This window comes from Pseudorca crassidens, chromosome 6, assembly GCF_039906515.1.
Source record: "Pseudorca crassidens isolate mPseCra1 chromosome 6, mPseCra1.hap1, whole genome shotgun sequence".
Lineage (NCBI taxonomy): Eukaryota > Metazoa > Chordata > Mammalia > Artiodactyla > Delphinidae > Pseudorca > Pseudorca crassidens.
The window spans coordinates 7,717,503-7,735,299 of record NC_090301.1 but is presented as its reverse complement, the minus strand read 5'-3'; the positions used below and the strand labels follow the sequence as shown (position 1 = coordinate 7,735,299).

Genomic DNA, 17,797 nt, shown 5'->3' with positions numbered 1-17,797 from the left:
TCATTTAATCCTTAAACCTTATACCCATTTTTACAGATGAGGAAACTGAGACTTGAGGTTAAATAACTTGTCAAAAGTCACATAGCTAGAAATGGCAGAACTAGGATAGAAACATTCCTTATTCTGCTTAATTTTTATCTTTCTCTTGTTTTATATTCTGCGAATCTGAACAAATGGATCAAGTCCTACTCTTAGGATGACTTTGAAGAGCTATGTTAAAATACTGTGTAATTCCATTTATATAACATTCTTAAAATGACCGAATGATAGAGCTGGAGAACAGAGTTGTGGTTGCTAGGAGTTGAGGGCTGGTGGGGGGAGAGGGAGGTGGCCCAAGGGGGATCTTGGTGGTGAAGGGACAGTTCTATATCCAGGTTGCTGTGGCAGTTACACGAATCTACACATGTGACCAAATGAGATAGAACCAGACACACATAACATGCCAGTGTGTTTCGTGGGTTTGATGTTGTGTTATAATTATGTAAGATGTCACCTTTGGTGGAAATTGGGTAAAGAATACATGGGCCCTCCCTGTTGTATCTCTGCTATTTCTGTAAATCTATAATCATCTCAAAACAAAAAGTGGGTTGTTTAATTCACCTGAGTGGGACGCCAGCATTGCACCTGGAAAAGGCCAGGTCTCAGCTCAGAAGTTGCTTGCTCTCAGAAAGCAGTCCACATCATAAAGCTACAGGTGGCCTAGGAGGAGAACACACACTAGAAGAGGGTCTGGGATTTATCCTCTGTCGGACGTAACCCGAGGCTCTGTTGTCTTATGGGAAAGTACTGAACCGAGAGTCAGGGCCCCTGGGCTCAAGTCCCAGGGCTGCAATTGCGTGACCTGGGGCAAGCTTCCCAACATCTATGAGCCTTCATGTCCCCGGCTGTAAAGTAGGAATGGTAACAGCACCCACCCTGTGAGCTTGTTAAGAGATCCACCGGTAGAACACATTAATGTGCTTAGCACAGAAAGATTTACTGTGCTTACTCATTTTGGTTACCATCATCAATGTGATTTTATCTGTTCCAAAGTTGTACCCTCTGCTCTGTAGTCGGACCAATCTTGCACATATTCACAGAACAGCACGTATTTATTCTTACTTCTCTGGTTTGGGTCATTTATTCTTTCAACAATTCTTTCTTTTTTGTTTTTGTTTTTTTAATATTTCTTTCTTTATTTGGCTGCATCGGGTCTTAGTTGCAGGATCTTCGTTGCGGCACGCGGGATATTCCATCATGGCGTGCGGGCTCTAGAGCGCGCGGGCTCAGTAGTTGCGGTGCGCGGGCTCTCTAGTTATGGCACGTGGGCTTTAGAGCGGGCGGGCTTAGTTGCCCTGTGGCGTGTGGGATCTTAGTTCCCCGACCAGGGATCAAACCCACGTCTCCTGCATTGCAAGGCGGATTCTTAACCACTGGACCACCAGGGAAGTCCCTCAACAATTATTTCTTAAGTGCCTACTTTGTCGAACACTCTTGGAGATACAGTGATGGATGTGACCCGTGTGGTCTGTGCCCAAAGAGAGCTAAAGTCTTGTTTTTTCCTGTTACGTGGAATCTCCTATCTGTGTCTTTCAAATCCTTGCTGTCCTCCGAGACTCAGAGGCCTCATCTATTCCATGCAGGCCACTCTACCAGCTACTTCTCTGAGCTCCGACAGCACTGGAGTCAGCGTGACTTAATCATCTCTGCTAGCCTAGACCGTCCTTTTCCCCTGTGCCTCCCGGGGTGCCCGGCACGGTGCTGAGCAGCACAGGGGGCGTGTTTAGCAAGCACTAGCCCACAAAATTATAAAGTTCACGGCCAGAAGGAGCCCAAGACAGTATCTCTTCCGAGGCTTTCACCTCACAGATGATGTCATGGACAGAGGCCCTTGGCCTACATAACGGAAGCTGGCTCTCTGGTCCCCAGCACTTTATCAGTAGGATATTAATAGATCCTATATTAACCTTAGTTTTTGTTGTTGTTGCTTTGTTTTGATTTTATTCCTGCCATCCAGTATTTTGACTAGCTGACTGGCGTTTCTTCTCTTGCAAACCCTGAGGTAAGAAGCCTTGGCTGTAGCTCTGCTCTTCCCACTACCCGTGTGACTGAGTCATATCAACCAGAGGGCAGGTTCGTTGAAATGGAAAACCAGAGCCAGTCCACGTCTTTCTCCCACTTGCTCTCCGTTGAGTGGGCTTACCTGCCACCTCCAGCCTGCCGGCAGGACCCTGCCTCTGGAAGGCCCACCCAGGCGTCTGTCTCCTCCAGTCCGGCTTCTCCACCTGAAGCTGGGCGGGCGGTCTGCGCAGCCTCTCGCTAGGGCGACTTGCCTTAAATTCCAGTTGTTCTTCCGTCAGACCGTTGCCAATGAGCCCCGAGAGACTGACTCTCTGAACCCCAGTTGCTGTCCTACGCCTGCTGGAATCTAGAGGAGAGAAGAAAATTGTTGGAGCCCCCGGCTTCCAGCTTGGTGCCCTCTTTATAGATGGAGAAATAGCAAGTGTGGCCCAGTGAGAAATGCTCAGACTGTAGTTAGATGGGTTTGGGTTCCATTTCTAGGTCTGCCAGGTGTTGATTGCTGTATCACCTGACCTTGGTTGGGCAGGCAAGTTACTTAGCCTCTCTGCACGTCAGCTTCCTCACCCTTAAAATGGCAGTAACAGTACCTGTGCGTGTGGAGTTCCTGGTGCTGTGTCTGGTTGAATGTGGAACCTCATATTTCTGCGGCTTACTGCAGGCCCCTACATCGCCTAGAAGTGCTTTTTTAATAAAGATTTGTGGGGCTCAGAAACAGTAATCGATTGGGATTTCTCTATTGGAGTTTACAATCCCGCTGGACGGTATGATAGTTAAGCAAACAGACAGCTGGAGACTTGTTTCAACTTGAGAATAAATGAGAAGAATCAGACCACGATAGAAGCAATTTTCCCACATCCGGACTGTGAGAAGCCAGCCCTCTGCCATGCTCTAGCAGGTCTCTGCGGCCTCTTCCTTACCCAAGCGGAGATTAACAGACAAGTTGTTGCCAGTGCAGAGGCGCTGGGCAGCCTCCATGTTGAGGCACATCTGCCAACCTGGCAGGGCTGTGGAGGCTTTTCTGTTGAGGAGTGAGCCTCATGTAGGGGCACCACGGCCTCCCTGCCTGACGCTTCAGTGGGAAGCAGCCCAGGAGAGCTGGTCACCTGGGAATACAGTAGGGCTGCCCGGCCACCGAGCCGCCGCAAGTGCCGGCAGGGCCGCTGAAGAAGACTTTGAAGCATGTGTCCTCCTGCGGAGTGCTCTCCTGCTGTGTGTCCTTCACAGAGAGAAGTGGCTTCCCAAATATTGCTCCAGTTACGAAGTTGAACCCTATTAATGTGGAAATTCCTTGGATTTTAGAGTGATCACATCTGGGACTGTTGAGTCCCACCCAGTCAGCTTGTTCCAGTGCGTCCTCTTTTAAATTTGATCTCAACTCATTATAAGAAATAACCCTAAGCTTTATGACATCAGGAACATTTATCAAGTATTTACCATCGTCAGGTATTGTTATAATGTGTTTTCTTTCCCCTCATTTAATTTTCACAACCATATGAACCAGGTACCATTATTGTCCCCATTTTACAGAGGAGGAAACTGAGGTACAAATAGGTAAGGTAACTTGCCAGGGGTCGTGTAGCTCATAGGAAGTAAAGCCAGGTTTCAAAACCAGCCTGAAGTGTCAGCACCCTTTACTTCTCTACAGTGTTGCTTGTTGTTTATAGGTACACCCACTCGAAAGCGAAATGAGCTTATTTCTGGTTTAGTAAGACCTGTGTCCCAGGCAGGAGGGTCGCAGCAAAGCTTGAGCTCTTTAGAGTGCTAGAAAGAAAACTTGTCCAGTGCTGTGGGCAGTTATTCTAGAGGATCCCCAAGGTCACTGTGAGAGCCTCTGACTGTCCCCTGAATTCCAGCCCAGAGCCCCTAGAAAGATTATACAAAGGTTGGAGAGAAAACAGATTTCTGCTTAATGAAAATGTTCCCCTAAGATTATTGTGAAACTTATTTTTTTAACATTTAACATTGTGTCTAGTTTCTTAAATGATTTTCAACTATGCGAGATTATCCAAGGATTCTCTATTACCAAAGCTGTTGTTTCAGTTAGCAAGGCATAGAAAGTCTGTTCATTTTCCTTCTTGCTGGATCCCAGCCCTTTCTAATATCCTCTACTAACCTCTTTAATTTTTTTGATCTTTGCATTTCATCTTAGCTGTAAGCTTCTTTCTGTATTTTCTTTAAAGTTCACAATACCCATATGTTCTTTGGTCTTTACCATAGTTAGAATGGTACCTATTAGACTGATATATTGTTCAAAAAGAGAAAGGCTCTTTAAGACACTAGTAATTGTTTTGGATGAGAGTAGGAACCTCCGGTAACCCCAGGCGTGGGCCTCCTAGGTGTCCCTTCCAGACTGTTCTGAGCAACCCAGGAAGTGTCAGGTCAACAGACACTTTGTGACTGGATGGCCGTGGCCAGTGATCTTGTGCCAGGAGGTGCTGCTAAGCCCACTGCTGCAGCTTGAAGGCTGGTTGCAGGAGGAGGACAGTAGGGCAGACTGGCTGCCCCGGGACCAGAAGGGACCTTAGAATGTTGTCCTGGAATATGTTGTCCAGACATTTGGCCTCATCTGGGAGGAAGGAAGCACAGTGGGCATGGAATCAAGTCATGAACTTCGACAGTCGCTCTTGGCTACGTAACACAGCTTTATGCACTGCCACCTCTTTCTTATTAAAAGAGGTGAGCGCTGGCCCTCCGAAAATCTTCAGAGCTTTTCTTCTGACAGGTATAGCAGGGACTTATTATGGAGGCTTTCTTCCAGTAAACCTAGAAAGTATCTCACATTCATCCGTAAAATAAACCACAAGGATGACCATAGAGGAACTCAGCTCCATTTTACAGGTGGGAAGGCTAAGGTCATCAGAACCCCACACCATCCCGGAGTCTGGGGAAGAACAGAGACAAGGCCAGAGCTGCTGGCTCCCAGCTTGGGGTTATATAACTCCTTCAACTCCTCAAGTCCCTGGAAACTGAGGCCAATTCCCTGGAAGATCATTCTGTTCTCTCCTGTTTTTTCAAGACTAGAGCCAGCTTGATCACTGGCTCTGAGGCATGTATGAGAATGACCCGTTTTCTTTCTTCCATGAACTGAATGCCTACCGTCATGATCATTGTTGAATCAAGTTGTATTCGAACTTGCCTGGCTCTCATATTTTTATGTATGTTTGGCTTATATTTTGAAGAACCTTATTTTATTTATGTATACTCTCATCTGTTTCCAAAAAGGATTTGAGAAGACTTGCAACAAAGGAAATAAACAGTAAAATGAATACAGTAGAAAGAAAGACAGAAAATCAGAGCCAAGGAAAAGAGGCAGAAGTAATAGGACATCTGTAAGAGAGCATGATTCCTGTGACTGGGCGTCATATTATCTGACTTCAGTATCAGAAATGCAGAAATAGCTTCCTGCTTTATGGGGAAGAGACAGATTTCATAAGGTTATTTCTTATAACAAATCTCACTGAAAGTCAGGATGCTTTTCCCAGCACTAAAAGCTCTTTCTCACATGAGGCTTGATAGTGGGGGCATTAAGTGTTATAGTGGACAGATTTTTACATTTGTGGCCAACGAAGAAGGAGGTATTATAAGGCTATTTCTTAAACTCGGGTGAAAGTTGAAGGATAAAACACAGCTTGAGGAAGGCAAGTAAGCTAGTGAACAAGCTCGTGTCGTCTACAGGTGTCACTTCCCTGTAGCCTAACTTGACTCAAGGACAAAGCTTAGACCACCTGCCTGAGTGAGCAGATAGCCTGTCACTTAGGCTGCTTCTGACACATTTCCCTGGTGTCCGCTGTGTGTGTGATGGAAACTATGTAGCAGAGGCGCTGAAGTGGGAGGCTCTGGCAGGTGGACATTCTCCACTGTTTGGGGCAGGACCACAAGCTTTAGAAAGTAGGTGGCTAGGCTGCAAAACTGATATATTCTAAATGCCAGGAGACCCAGACAATCTCTCTGTACGATGCACAGCCACCTCCATGCATGTGGAGGGGCCATATGCAGTTCCCACAGTCAACATGGGCACTTCCCCGCGGAAGCAGCTTTGGGCAGTTCCAGTCCCTGAAGAGTGGTTGGCCTGAGCCCTAGAGCTCTGAGCAGAGATGGCTCTGGTCTGGTAATGTCCCAACAGAAGTCACCCTCTTTGGCTGTGAAAATCCTCAAAAATGCTCCTGCTGTGAGTGGGTCGAGCACGTCGGTTGCAGCGTCCCTCTGCATACGACACGTGCAGACCTGTTCACCGTGCTTTGTGTTCCCCGTTGCCATATTTCTCAGGAATTTGCGGGGTAAAAATGTGGGCAGGGGAACGCCTGTTTTGCTAACACAGGTGCTGGGAAGGGGAATGAGGTCTTCTGTGCTGGTCTCACCCAGCAATAAAGGCAGAGGTGCTGCGGAGTCATGGCCCGCAGAGCTCTACTGCCCCGGCCTTGCTGGTGAGCCATGAAGTAACCCTCAGACAGGCGGGCAGGAGGGGTCAGGGCTCTTCTCTCCCGGGACTGGCTTGCTGACTGAGGCAAACCCAGGATGAACCAACCAGGTTGGCCTCTGTGACTCCTGACGAAAGAGCAGCCTTCCCTATTGATTGACCGTAGCTCCGGAGACAGACGGCTTTTCTTCTGAGCAAGTAAAACTTCAGCATTGAAGAATCCTTGACCTGTCATTTTTAACCTTAATGAGGATAGAACGAGCCTCTGGAACAAGGTGCAATGGAGTCAGGAGAAGTGGCTTTAAGTGAAAACACAGCTGTGGGGTTTACAGACGGCGCTGCAGGGAGGCGTCATCCAGTGGGAGCGGCCAGCCTCGCTATAGACTTTCCAACACTAATGAATCGGGAACTCCATGCTGAACAGGATTTAGTTTGATGGGTCCCTGTGCCAGCAGATGGATGTATTTTTCTTGAAAGACCAAGGTGCCAGAAATCTCCATGATTACGTTACTGGAGCGAGGCTCTTTTTTGTGGTTTGTGCAGTTGAGCGTCAGGACTGCAGGATTCTCTTGCGCTTTCTCACTCTTATTTTTTCCAGGTCAGAACCAGAGCTTGGGGTGGGGAGGAAAATCCTGCTGAATGAGCAAGTTCTTTCTTAAAAAGCTTTCTCCAAGTCCAAAAAGACTTCAGTGGACTTAGGAGAAAGAAACTTAATACATTGCCGTAGAGTCACTGTGAACCGAGCGAAAGCCAAGTCCACAGCATCTTTGTCTTATAAAAGAAAGCAGAGAGGAGATGGGAAAAAATAATGCTTAGGGAATCCAAACCAAACAGCGAAAGCTAAAGAAGAGAAACTAAAGATCACCTCAGAGAATGTGAAGATTTCCTTCTAATAAGATTTTTCAATTGCAAAACCAAGGCTCAGGTAGAGGTAACTTTTCTCTTCTTTTTAAGTATGCCATAAATGGCATACCTCAGATGTTTGAACTATGATGGGATTTGCCACTTTCAGCTTAAGGAAGAGTTGGACACCCTGCAAGACCAGTGGACTGTGAGGGGAAGAGTCGGCCATGCAGAGACTGGAGGCTTCCCAGTCTGGTCCTTGACCTGCGTTTGAACCTTGGTCCTAATAGCTAGCAGATTGAAGCAAGCTCACTGGCCTCCCGGAGAACCCATGTTGGTTTGAACTGGAGCAATGCTGGCCACAGAACCAGCACTCTGCTTTCACCAGCTACCTCTCTCATTACTCCCCTGTGAGAGGAACTCGGTGCTGGGTCGTGGAGGTTGCCCCTGTTCGGTCACGGAGCAGCCTGCAGAGAGGGGACGCACTCTCTTATGCCCGGCCTGCAAGTGCCATCCAGCCCATGGCCAGAAAGAGAGCCGGTTGCCTGCCAGAGGTCATCTTGGAGCTGTTGTGGACGAGACAGGCAATTGCTAAACTTCTTAACACATCTCTTACCCTACCAAAGTCAGGCCAGCGTTTTCAAAAGCACCAAAGACTCTGAGCTGGTATCACTTAGCTGATGGAGTTTAGTACCAAGTGGCCTGTGTGTATGTTCTCCAGGAATGTGGCTGTTTGGGAAAGCCAGCTGTGCACCTGAGCAGATTAGGGACCAATTTGCTCATTAGCCCGGGGGAACATCTAGCAAGCCACCCCTCAGCCACCTTTCCTGTCCCGTCCCATTACTCTTTCTCAGTTATTCTTATGAATGTAATCTGGCCCGTTGGCTTCACTGGGCTGGTGTACAGAGTGAGGTCATGCTTCCTTTAATGGTTACATTAAATGACTCCATGGACCCCTCTGCTGCTTAGCCTGGGGTGTTCATTCTTCCCCTTAGGTTCACCTAAAGGCTCTTCCTCAAGCAACGTCTGAGAACCCTGAGGAAGCCTTCGTTGGTCCTGAATCGGTCGTTCTTACCGCTCACCTGTTGTCACCAGCTGGGAGGATGGCCCTGTGGCCTCCCTTGCCTCCCTCTCCCGCCCTAGACCTGGAGGGGCTGCAGGAGGACCTTCTGCAGACCTACCAACCCCCGTAGGGCCTCTACCCCCACGTTCCCACAGCCCGTGGGGAAGGACTGCGGCCCCTTCCACTCACCCAGGCTCCGTCAGCTCACCCACGGTGCCGGTTTCCCTGAGGCAGGAGGGCTCCCAGCAGGAGTCTCACGCTCCAGCTGCCCAGGGCCTACCCTCCTCTGTGGTCTGGCCTGAGCCCCTGAAAGCAGAAGGCTCCTCTCTTCCCTGCTTGAGAGAGATTGGCTTGTCCTTTGTCCAGAGGAATGGCTTGTCTCTAACTAGACCCGTTTAAAGGTCTCCTTCCTCTGCTGCAAGAGGCTGACAGAGCAGCCTTGTCACTGCCTCATGGGCCCTTTGCTGCCTTCCCTCCTTACCCAGTACCAGGGATGTTGTGCGGTTGGAAACTGTCCTCCCAGGGAAGAGGTTGACTCATAGCGGGCTCTTCTGCTTGACAGTGGCAGCTGCCTCTGGAAAGGGAAAGCCGGGCCTCATGAAGTCTCGGAGTAGCTGTCATCCTTGCAGGCCAGCGTTCCAAGCTGAGCCACTCTGTGGATGGACCCCTGTAGGCCTTGATTAGAGCCCGCACTGGCACAGATGGCAGCCTGTAGGGCTGCCTGTTTCCTTGCCATGCTAGGCTCATGGGACGTGTTCAGTAAATACTGTTGAGTGAAGGACCGAGTGCCTCTTCGTAGGCACTGGCAAGATGGGAGCCTCTGGACACCGAGAGGATTTGAGCCACTACTTGTAGTCTGGTGGCACAGCGACTGAGGGGTGGCACGCGTGCGGCAGAATCTCTGTACAGAGGTGAGAGTGATTACAAACTCGGATGAAATTGGGTGACTAGGAGCTTGCAGGGGAACATGATTCTGTGTCTGTAAAATTTTTTTTTAATTATTTATTTCTGGCTACATTGCGTCTTCGGTGCTGCACGCGGGCTTTCTCTAGTTGCGGCGAGCGGGGCCTCCTCTTCGTTGTGGTGCATGGGCTTCTCATTGCAGTGGCTTCTCTTGTTGCGGAGCATGGGCTCTAAGCGCACGGGCTTCAGTAGTTGTGGCACGTGGGCTCAGTAGTTGTGGCTTGCGGGCTCTAGAGCACAGGCTCAGTAGTTATGGCACATGGGCTTAGTTGCTCCACGGCATGTGGGATCTTCCCGGACCAGGGCTCGAACCCGTGTCCTCTGCTTCGGCAGTCGATTCTTGACCACTGTGCCACCAGGGAAGTCCCTGTGTCTGTAAATTAAATGACTGGAGCAGTTAGTCGCTGACAGGTAAACGAGATGCTCCAAATCTCTACTCTGCAGTTCAGCTCAGCGACATGCTTTGGGCACCTGCTGTGGACAGAGATAAGGGCACTGAGTGCCCAGGGTACCTGGTGAAGCTACCCATCCCAAACCCTCGGACTCACTGGGGAGAGCGGCCCTGCCTCTAGTTACCAGAGGAGGGAATAATAGAAGGTCCAGTTTTACAGAGAGAATCTCAAAGGATGTGTGGGATCTTGCTGGGACAGACAGGAAGGGCTCCCCTGGAAGCAGTCGTGGCACAAGGAGGGGCCCAGAGGTAGGAGAGTGTGCACGGCTTGGTCCAGCCTCATGCAGTGAGCTGTGCAGTTGTAGAAGGAACGCACAGCGCTTTGCAGCAGGACGACGCCGGGGCGCTCTTCCCTGTCTGGCAGACTCGTGTTTCTCCTTCAAGACGCCCGTCTTCTGCCCTGGGGCCCTTCCGGCTTGGCATACCCTCCTCGGCACTTGCCACCCCACCAGTCCCTTGGTCACAGTCCATATTTGTTCACGTGGGCAACCAACCCCCAGAGGGCCTGGACCGTGTTTGATTCATGAATATATTTCCGACATATAGACAGCAGGAAGCCATCAGGGTTCTTACAGATGGAAGTGTCATCAGGCTTGTGTTCAGAAGGATGGCTCAGCTGTGTTATGGAGAGTGGATTAGAGAGAGCAGAGCCAGGGCAGTGGAGAGTGTCGGTGTCCTTGAGAGAAATAATGAGCAATTACAAAGAGCGGCCGGGGCCCGGAAGGCTGGCAGAGACCGGGCACAGCTCCATCGAGGCCCTGGCTCTGCTGTTCTCTGGGTCTTTTGAGTCTGCTTCCTGTGTGAGTTGGCTCCATTCTCAGGCTGGTAGCAAGCAAGTTGCAGCAGTTCTGGCCCTCGTGCCCGGAAGCACCCAGCAAACACTGGCCTCCGTTGGATCACATGACCATTCCTAAAGCAGTGCCTAGGGCCAGGAAATGCCGTGCACTGGCTGGCATGGGTTCCTGATCAGTTACTGAAAGGTGCATGAGGTTACCTTAGAACGGCCAGGTCCAGCCCCGGAGATTGGATCTGCTTCCCCTTGAATCCCCTGGCCTGGGGTGGGAGGGCGTATAGCTGAATGAAACTAGAATACCATTAGGAAGGAGGAAATGACTGCTAGACATGCACTTACGTCCGCTCTAGGGACCAGCTGGACCGATTCATTCATGTATTAAGCCGTGCACATAGTAGGTGCCTACTCCCACACCCACACATACCTACACACCTGCAGGGACACGCTTTGTGGACTGGTTTATCTGGGCAACAGCATCTCATCCTCCTGAATGAATATCAGACCTCTCAGGGAGGACCCCACGCCCCACCCCAACCTCTGACTCTCCGTTTCTCGACTTCTCCTTGCATCTTGTGATTGACTGTTCCATCTCCAAGATCAGACATGGCCTTCTCTCTGACCACAGCCTCCAGTGACTCCCACAAACCCTCTCCTTGACCTCATGGACACCTCGGAGGCCAGTATAGGCCAGTGGTTAGCAACATGGACTACACTTCAGTTCTGCCACTTACTTGCTAATTTACTTAAACTACTCTGCAGTGTAAGGATAGGAGCCAACCTCGCAGGGTTGTTGGGAGGATTAAATAAAGTCACACGTGAAAGGTGCCTAGGACAGAGGACGTACTCAAAGAATATTAACTCCATACAAGACCTCCTTCACCCAGACTCTTCTGTTTTCTTCCAGTCAGTCCCTTCCATCTGTATTTCCTGCCTGTTTCCCCATAGAGTCCCTGATCCATCTGTTGCCAGTATTATACCTCTACTCCCTTGATCCCTCAAACCTATTCTTCCCTCAGGCCTTTCTGGCAAATGCTCAGCTCCACACCCACCTAACTTTCTTCATGCCAGCATCTAGGTTGCTAGAAAAAAAATCATCTGGACAGATGGTTGCTACGGTGACCTCAGATCCTGTGGCCTCAGCTAGACCCGTAATGGTCCCTGGCAACCCTTATGCTCGTCTCCGGTCAACTGCTTTTCCTGTTCTCCAGAGAAGCAATTTCAAACTTTCATCATATTCCTCCAACTTCCGTTCCTTCCCTCACCAAACCCTCCATTCCTTGCAGGTAATTTGGCCTCCTAGTTCTTAGAAAAGAACGATAATCAGGCTGGCACGTTCCAAACCACCACCATGCCCGCATACCCACCCACCCCAAATCCATAGATAGATCTTCAGCCCCACCCCGCCTTCCCTACCGCTGCAGTGAGAAAGGGTCTTCGCTTGCATGTCGGATTCCACCCCCTCCTGTCATCTCAGGCATCTCTCTCCTGTGTCTTCAACCCCTCCCTCTATATTTCCTCCTTCTATCAGCATTTAAACAAGTCTCTGTCATCTTACAGTCCACTCTCCTTCAATCCCGCATCCTGGTAGCCAGTCCCATTCCGTTCCATTCACCTTGGCTCTTCCCAGCCACTCTGCAGTTTGCTGAGAGAGTTAACACTCATGATCCCCACTTCCTCCCGCTCTGCTCATTTGTCAGCCCATCACGCCCTGACCTCTGCTCCCACCGCTGTCCTGAGGGTTCTCGTTGCTAAATCCTGCGGATTCTTGGTTCAGATGCTTGTTCCTCTCTTACTTGACCTCTTAGAAGGATTTGACGCTGCTGAGTGCTCCCTCCTTACGACGTGTTCCCGCCTTGGCTCCTGTAACGTCATAACTTAGAACACCGTGGCTACCCCTTCTCAGTGTCTGTTGTCCAGCTCTTAAATGTAGCTGTTCTATCGAAAACCTCATTTTCACTCAACATACTCTCTCAGGACCATCTCATCCGCTCCAGTGGCTTCAGTTGCCATCTGTCTTCGCATCCAAAGTTTCCCAGACCTGTACCTCCAGGTTACGGTCTTGCTTATAAAATTCAGAATTGTTTACACAGCTGCCTACTGGTCACCTCCACTAAGATACCTCTTGGGCACCTTAAAATCAGCACTCCCAGCCCTGCCATTCCTCCTTATCACGGGAAGCATCTACCTGGCTCTCCAAGGCAAAAACCCTTAGACATTCATTGTCTTTGGCTCCTCTCTCTTTTGCAGACTTTATTATCTCCGGGCCATCACCAAGTCCAAAATTCTGGTAAAGTGGCAAGAACACAGGTTCTGGTTGAAATTCCAGTTCTAATTGTGGTTTGAACAAATTACTTCACCTTTTTCCAACTCAAGTTCCTCACCTGTGAAAAGGAAATAGTAATACCGAATTCACTTGGCTGTGGTCACGGGGGACTTCTCTGGCGGTCCAGTAGTTAGGACCCCGCGCTTTCACTGCCGAGGGCCCGGGTTCGACCCCTGGCCGGAGAACTAAGGTCCCACAAGCTGTGCGGCACGGCCCCAAGAAAACCCAAAAACATAAAAACAAAAAAACAAACAAAAAACCAAATGATTGTGGTCAGGATAAAGGAAAGCCTTTACTTGGTAGGCTTTCAATAAATATGAGGGCTCTTCTGTCTCCATTTCCTCTCTCCCCATCTCCATCACCACCTCTGCTTACTCACCTTATTGTTGAATTGGTGTACATATAGTTTCTTGACCTTGAGAATCCCCCAGGAATGAAGTTTCCCATAATTCCTTCATGACTAAGGACAACAGCTTATATCTCGTCATGCTTCTCATAAAGACTTTGGAAAATGCAAAGAAAGTAAAGCAGTCACTGTTGCCGTTTTGATATCGTTCCAGTCTTCTATGCGTTCTTTGTTCTTTTTTTAATGTGGTTTTTTCCCTATATAATTGAGTACACATCCTGCTGCTTTTCATCTAATCCAGATACTTTCCCAGGTTAACAAAAGTTCTTCATAAACAGTTTAATGGCTGCCTGCTATTCTGCATGTGACTACAGTATGGTTTATTTAACTATTTTGCTATTGTTGGCTTTTTAGAGTCTTTCCAGTAAATAATACTGAGGTAAACAGTTTTGCAAAAAAAAACCCACTTTTTCTCCTACGTTTATAATAATTTTTCTAAGCCGTAAATTCATAACTTGAATCACTGAATTGAAGGATTTGAAAATTTCTTAAGCAGTGCAGTCTGAAGTGGACTAAATGAATATAGGCCTTACCTTAACTACAAAGAGGGAAGTAAAGAAAAAAGCGTTGTAATTAACAGATATTTTAAAATAATTGTTTTCTGTTTTACTGAAAGAGGGCTTGGAAGATCCAAGCAGTGCTCTGTGGGGAAAACATGCCTTTGACTTGAAGTTCCTGGGTCCATGATGGTAAAGGAGGGCTTGTTTCTGTTTTTGTATTTTCATCTGGGTCAGTGAGAGGACAGGCCATTCCTACAAGCTCGTTTCCCTCTAAGGAAGAGAAAAATCATCCAGCATCTAATGATGCAGATCATTAGTTGTGTCAACAGCCTTGCAGTTAAAAAAAAAAAAGTTATAACAATGTATCCTCCTAATGTGCAGTTAATTTTAGTTAAAACTTCCCTGGTGATTTTAATTTTTTAATTTAATTTAACTTATTATTAGTTTGTTTGTTTGGCCCCGCGGTGCAGCTTGAAGGATCGTAGTTCCCCCACCAGGGATTGAACCCGGGCCACCGCAGTGAAAGCGCGAGTCCTAACCACTGGACCGCCAGGGAGTTCCGCCCCTGGTGATTTTTAAACCCAGTGAATTTGTAAATCTAGTAAATGGCCCTGCATTTGGAAATGTTAGAGCTGCCATAGCCAGCTGGGCTCTAGCAAGACACACACAACTCACTGAGCTCGGGCTTCCCAGCAACACCCGAGCGCTCCCCTCAGAATCCATTTTTTTTTTTTTTTTTTTTACATCTTTATTGGAGTATAATTGCTTTACAATGGTGTGTTAGTTTCTGCTTTATAACAAAGTGAATCAGTTATACATATACATATGTTCCCATATCTCTTCCCTCTTGCGTCTCCCTCCCTCCCACCCTCCCTATCCCACCCCTCCAGGTGGTCACAAAGCACCCAGCTGATCTCCCTGTGCTATGCGGCTGCTTCCCACTAGCTATCTCCCTTACGTTTGGTAGTGTATACATGTCCATGCCTCTCTCTCGCTTTGTCACAGCTTACCCTTCCCCCTCCCCATATCCTCAAGTCCATTCTCTAGTAGGTCTGTGTCTTAAATACTGTATGCTAACACATATATATGGAATTTAAGAAAAAAAAAATGTCATGAAGAACCTAGGGGTAAGACAGAATCCAGAGTTTATTACCAGATTCCTTGTTCCTGATCTTCCCTAATCAGGAAAAGCTACTGAGTGCCTCAAGGTTAACATGTCCAGGACTTCCCCGGAGGTCCAGTGATTAAGACGCTCTGCTCCCATTGCAGGGTTGCAGGGGCCACGGGTTCGATCCCTGGTCAGGGAAGATCCCACATGCCTCGTGGCACAGCCAAAAAAATGTTAACATGTCCAGAACCAGACTTTGGACTCTCTACCCATCCCCGCATTCAGTCTTCTCACTCAGCAATGAAACCACCACCTGCCTGGTTGTTTAAATCAAAAACTTGAACCATCCTTGATTTCTTCTTTTCTGTCCTCACCACTCCCCAACACCAAATCCATCAGCATATTCTGCCGATTCTACTTCTAAAAATTTACTTGAGATCTCAAATTGTCCATTTCTCTCCATCTTGCCCAACTGCCCTCTCGTCCCAGCCCCCTTCACTGCTCACCTGCACTACTCGGTAGCCTCCCACGGGGCTCCTACTTCTGCTCTCTCCTCTACAATCTTTTCTCTATGCAGTAGCTAGAGGGATCCTGCGAAAACTTAACTGTGGTCATGTCACACACCCGCTCCTTAAGACATGTCAGAGGCTTCCCTTTGCTAGTAAGGTAAAGGCCAGAAACTCTAACATGGCTGAGAAGGTCCTGTGTACCCTGCCCTGGCCTTCCTCTCCAGCATCGTTGCCCACCATTTCCCCATACACATCCTTCAGTTCCCCTTCAGTTCCTGCAACTCCTGCACCGAGGGCTCTATACATGTTATGTTCTCTGCTGAGGAGGACCCTCTTCTCTCCCCATCCACCCTTTCCACAGTCTAGGTAACCCCTCCTTCGCACTTTCCCAGTCTAGGCCAGGTTATTTACTTCTGTAGAAACATGGGAGGTTTTTTCCTTCTTTAGAGAACCTATTCCAAAGTTTCATGTATATAAAAAAAGGTTTTCCATTCATCAGCATAATTATGTGATTGATGTCTGTCTCTTCTACTAGACCATAAGATCCTCTCTGCTTACTGTTCACTGTTCTTTCCTCATCAGCTACTCAGTGTCTGGCACAAAGTAGGTGCTTAATAAAAAAAATTGGTTGCATGTTAACTGAAGAAGTCAAGTCCTGGTAACAGTCCTCCTTGACAACAGTGTCCCCGTAAGGTGCGGGCTCTTCCCAGAGCGGGCAGACCCGGGTTCTCCACAACACATCATCTTGAGGGAGTGTGATTTCGCTTGTCTTGTTGTTGTTGTTGTTTTTCATTTCAGCTATCAGAATGAATAGAGCATGCTACCTGAAACATACTTGTTTTTCTCTTCTCTCCTTATTCAGCTAAAGCTTGCTTTTACTCTGGACCACGAGACAGGATTGCCTCAAGGATGTCACATCTACGAGTACCGTGACAGCAACAAGTAAGTCACTCTGTGGGAAAGAGTGTCAGCTTACCATGTCCTGCAGGGGTAGCACCCATAGCCTTCCTTACACTGGGCTTCCCCGACAAAGGGATTGTCAGGGAGGAAATCACACTTTTTGTGACTGTACTAGAAAATAGCTGGCACAAAAATGTTTCTCCTGTAAAATCTCTTTTGCCCTTCAATATAGGACTTGGAATACTTGTGTAGGAGCAGGTGTAATGTATTAGAAGTCTATTTCAAAGCAAAGCCTCCTTTCCAGGCTCCAGCTCCTCTAGATACTCCCCTACCCACTTCATCTCCAATCATGCGCTTGCTAATTGGGTTCACTGTGTGACTTTGGCTTTTGCTGTCATTCAGTCTGACTAAACTATGTTTATAGGTTTGTTGTGATACTCCACCTTGTGAATTTTTCTTTCTTTCTTTCTTTAAAAAAGTTTTTTAAATTTTTAAAATATTTTTTATTGGAGTATAGTTGACTTACAATGTTGTGTTATTTTCAGGTGTACAGTAAAGTGAATCAGTTACACATATACATATATTCACTCCTTTTTTAGATTCTTTTCCCATATAGGTCATTACAGAGTATTGAGTAGAGTTCCCTGTGCTCTACAGCAGGTCCTTATTAGTTATCTGTTTTATATATAGTAGTGTGTATATGTCAATCCCAATCTCCCAATTTATCCCTCACCGCCCCCTTACCTTGGGAATTTTAGAGTTGGGGTACTTCTGGGTACTTACAGAGGTTTAAGTTGGTGGCCTTATTAGAAAAATGGCGCCTGGCATAGTTTTACACACCTCTTCTCTTCATCACAGACTGCCTCCTTGACTGTGTATTTTTGTCTGTGGGCCAGTGAAAGTGGTGATGAGTGAGATAAAGGGCGTGTGCCCTGATGATGACAAGGACTGATGAATGGTGAGGGCAGCTACCCTTGGGCTCCTACTGTGTGTTAGGCACAGTCCAGGGACACTACGTTTGTCATCCCACTTAATTCTCATGGTAACCTGAAGAGTTTTCTTTTATTATGGTTGTACTTGCAGAAGCTGAGGTCTAGGGAATGTATGTAACTTGTTCAAGGTCACTTGCCACAGCTGTGTGAGGCAGCGGTCAGCATTATCACATTAATTCGGGGAAGAAAATAGATGAAAGGCAATTGATGTCCCAAGTTGCTACTTTTGGAAACCTCATTGATGACAAGAATCGTCCCAACCTGGACTCAAGGACTAATTGTTTGAATATCCAACTGTTTAATTTTATCCAGTGGAAGGATCAAATAGGCACAGGCCAGTGGAATCATACATTACCTTCCAGAAGAGAAATTCGCGTCTTCTTCAAGAGCTCATGCTCTGTTATGGGTGGAAGATGGGTTACTGTGTGCCTTTGTGACCAAATTTCCATTCAGATTACTTTCAAGGCA

The 17,797-nt window shown here is 47.8% G+C and overlaps 1 protein-coding gene across 7 annotated transcripts in view; it reads left to right on the top strand.

Moving 5' to 3' along the window:
• DIS3L2 (DIS3 like 3'-5' exoribonuclease 2) overlaps positions 1-17,797 on the top strand; it is a 374,176-nt gene that overhangs the window by 318,101 nt on the left and 38,278 nt on the right. For 6 of the 7 annotated variants that reach the window (XM_067740219.1, XM_067740218.1, XM_067740221.1 and 3 more), the window contains one exon: positions 16,300-16,379. In XM_067740219.1, the coding sequence (XP_067596320.1) occupies positions 16,300-16,379 (80 nt within the window). Of the gene's footprint in view, positions 1-16,299; positions 16,380-17,797 lie in introns of those variants that run through there. The other variant, XR_010944177.1, reaches the window with a different exon arrangement.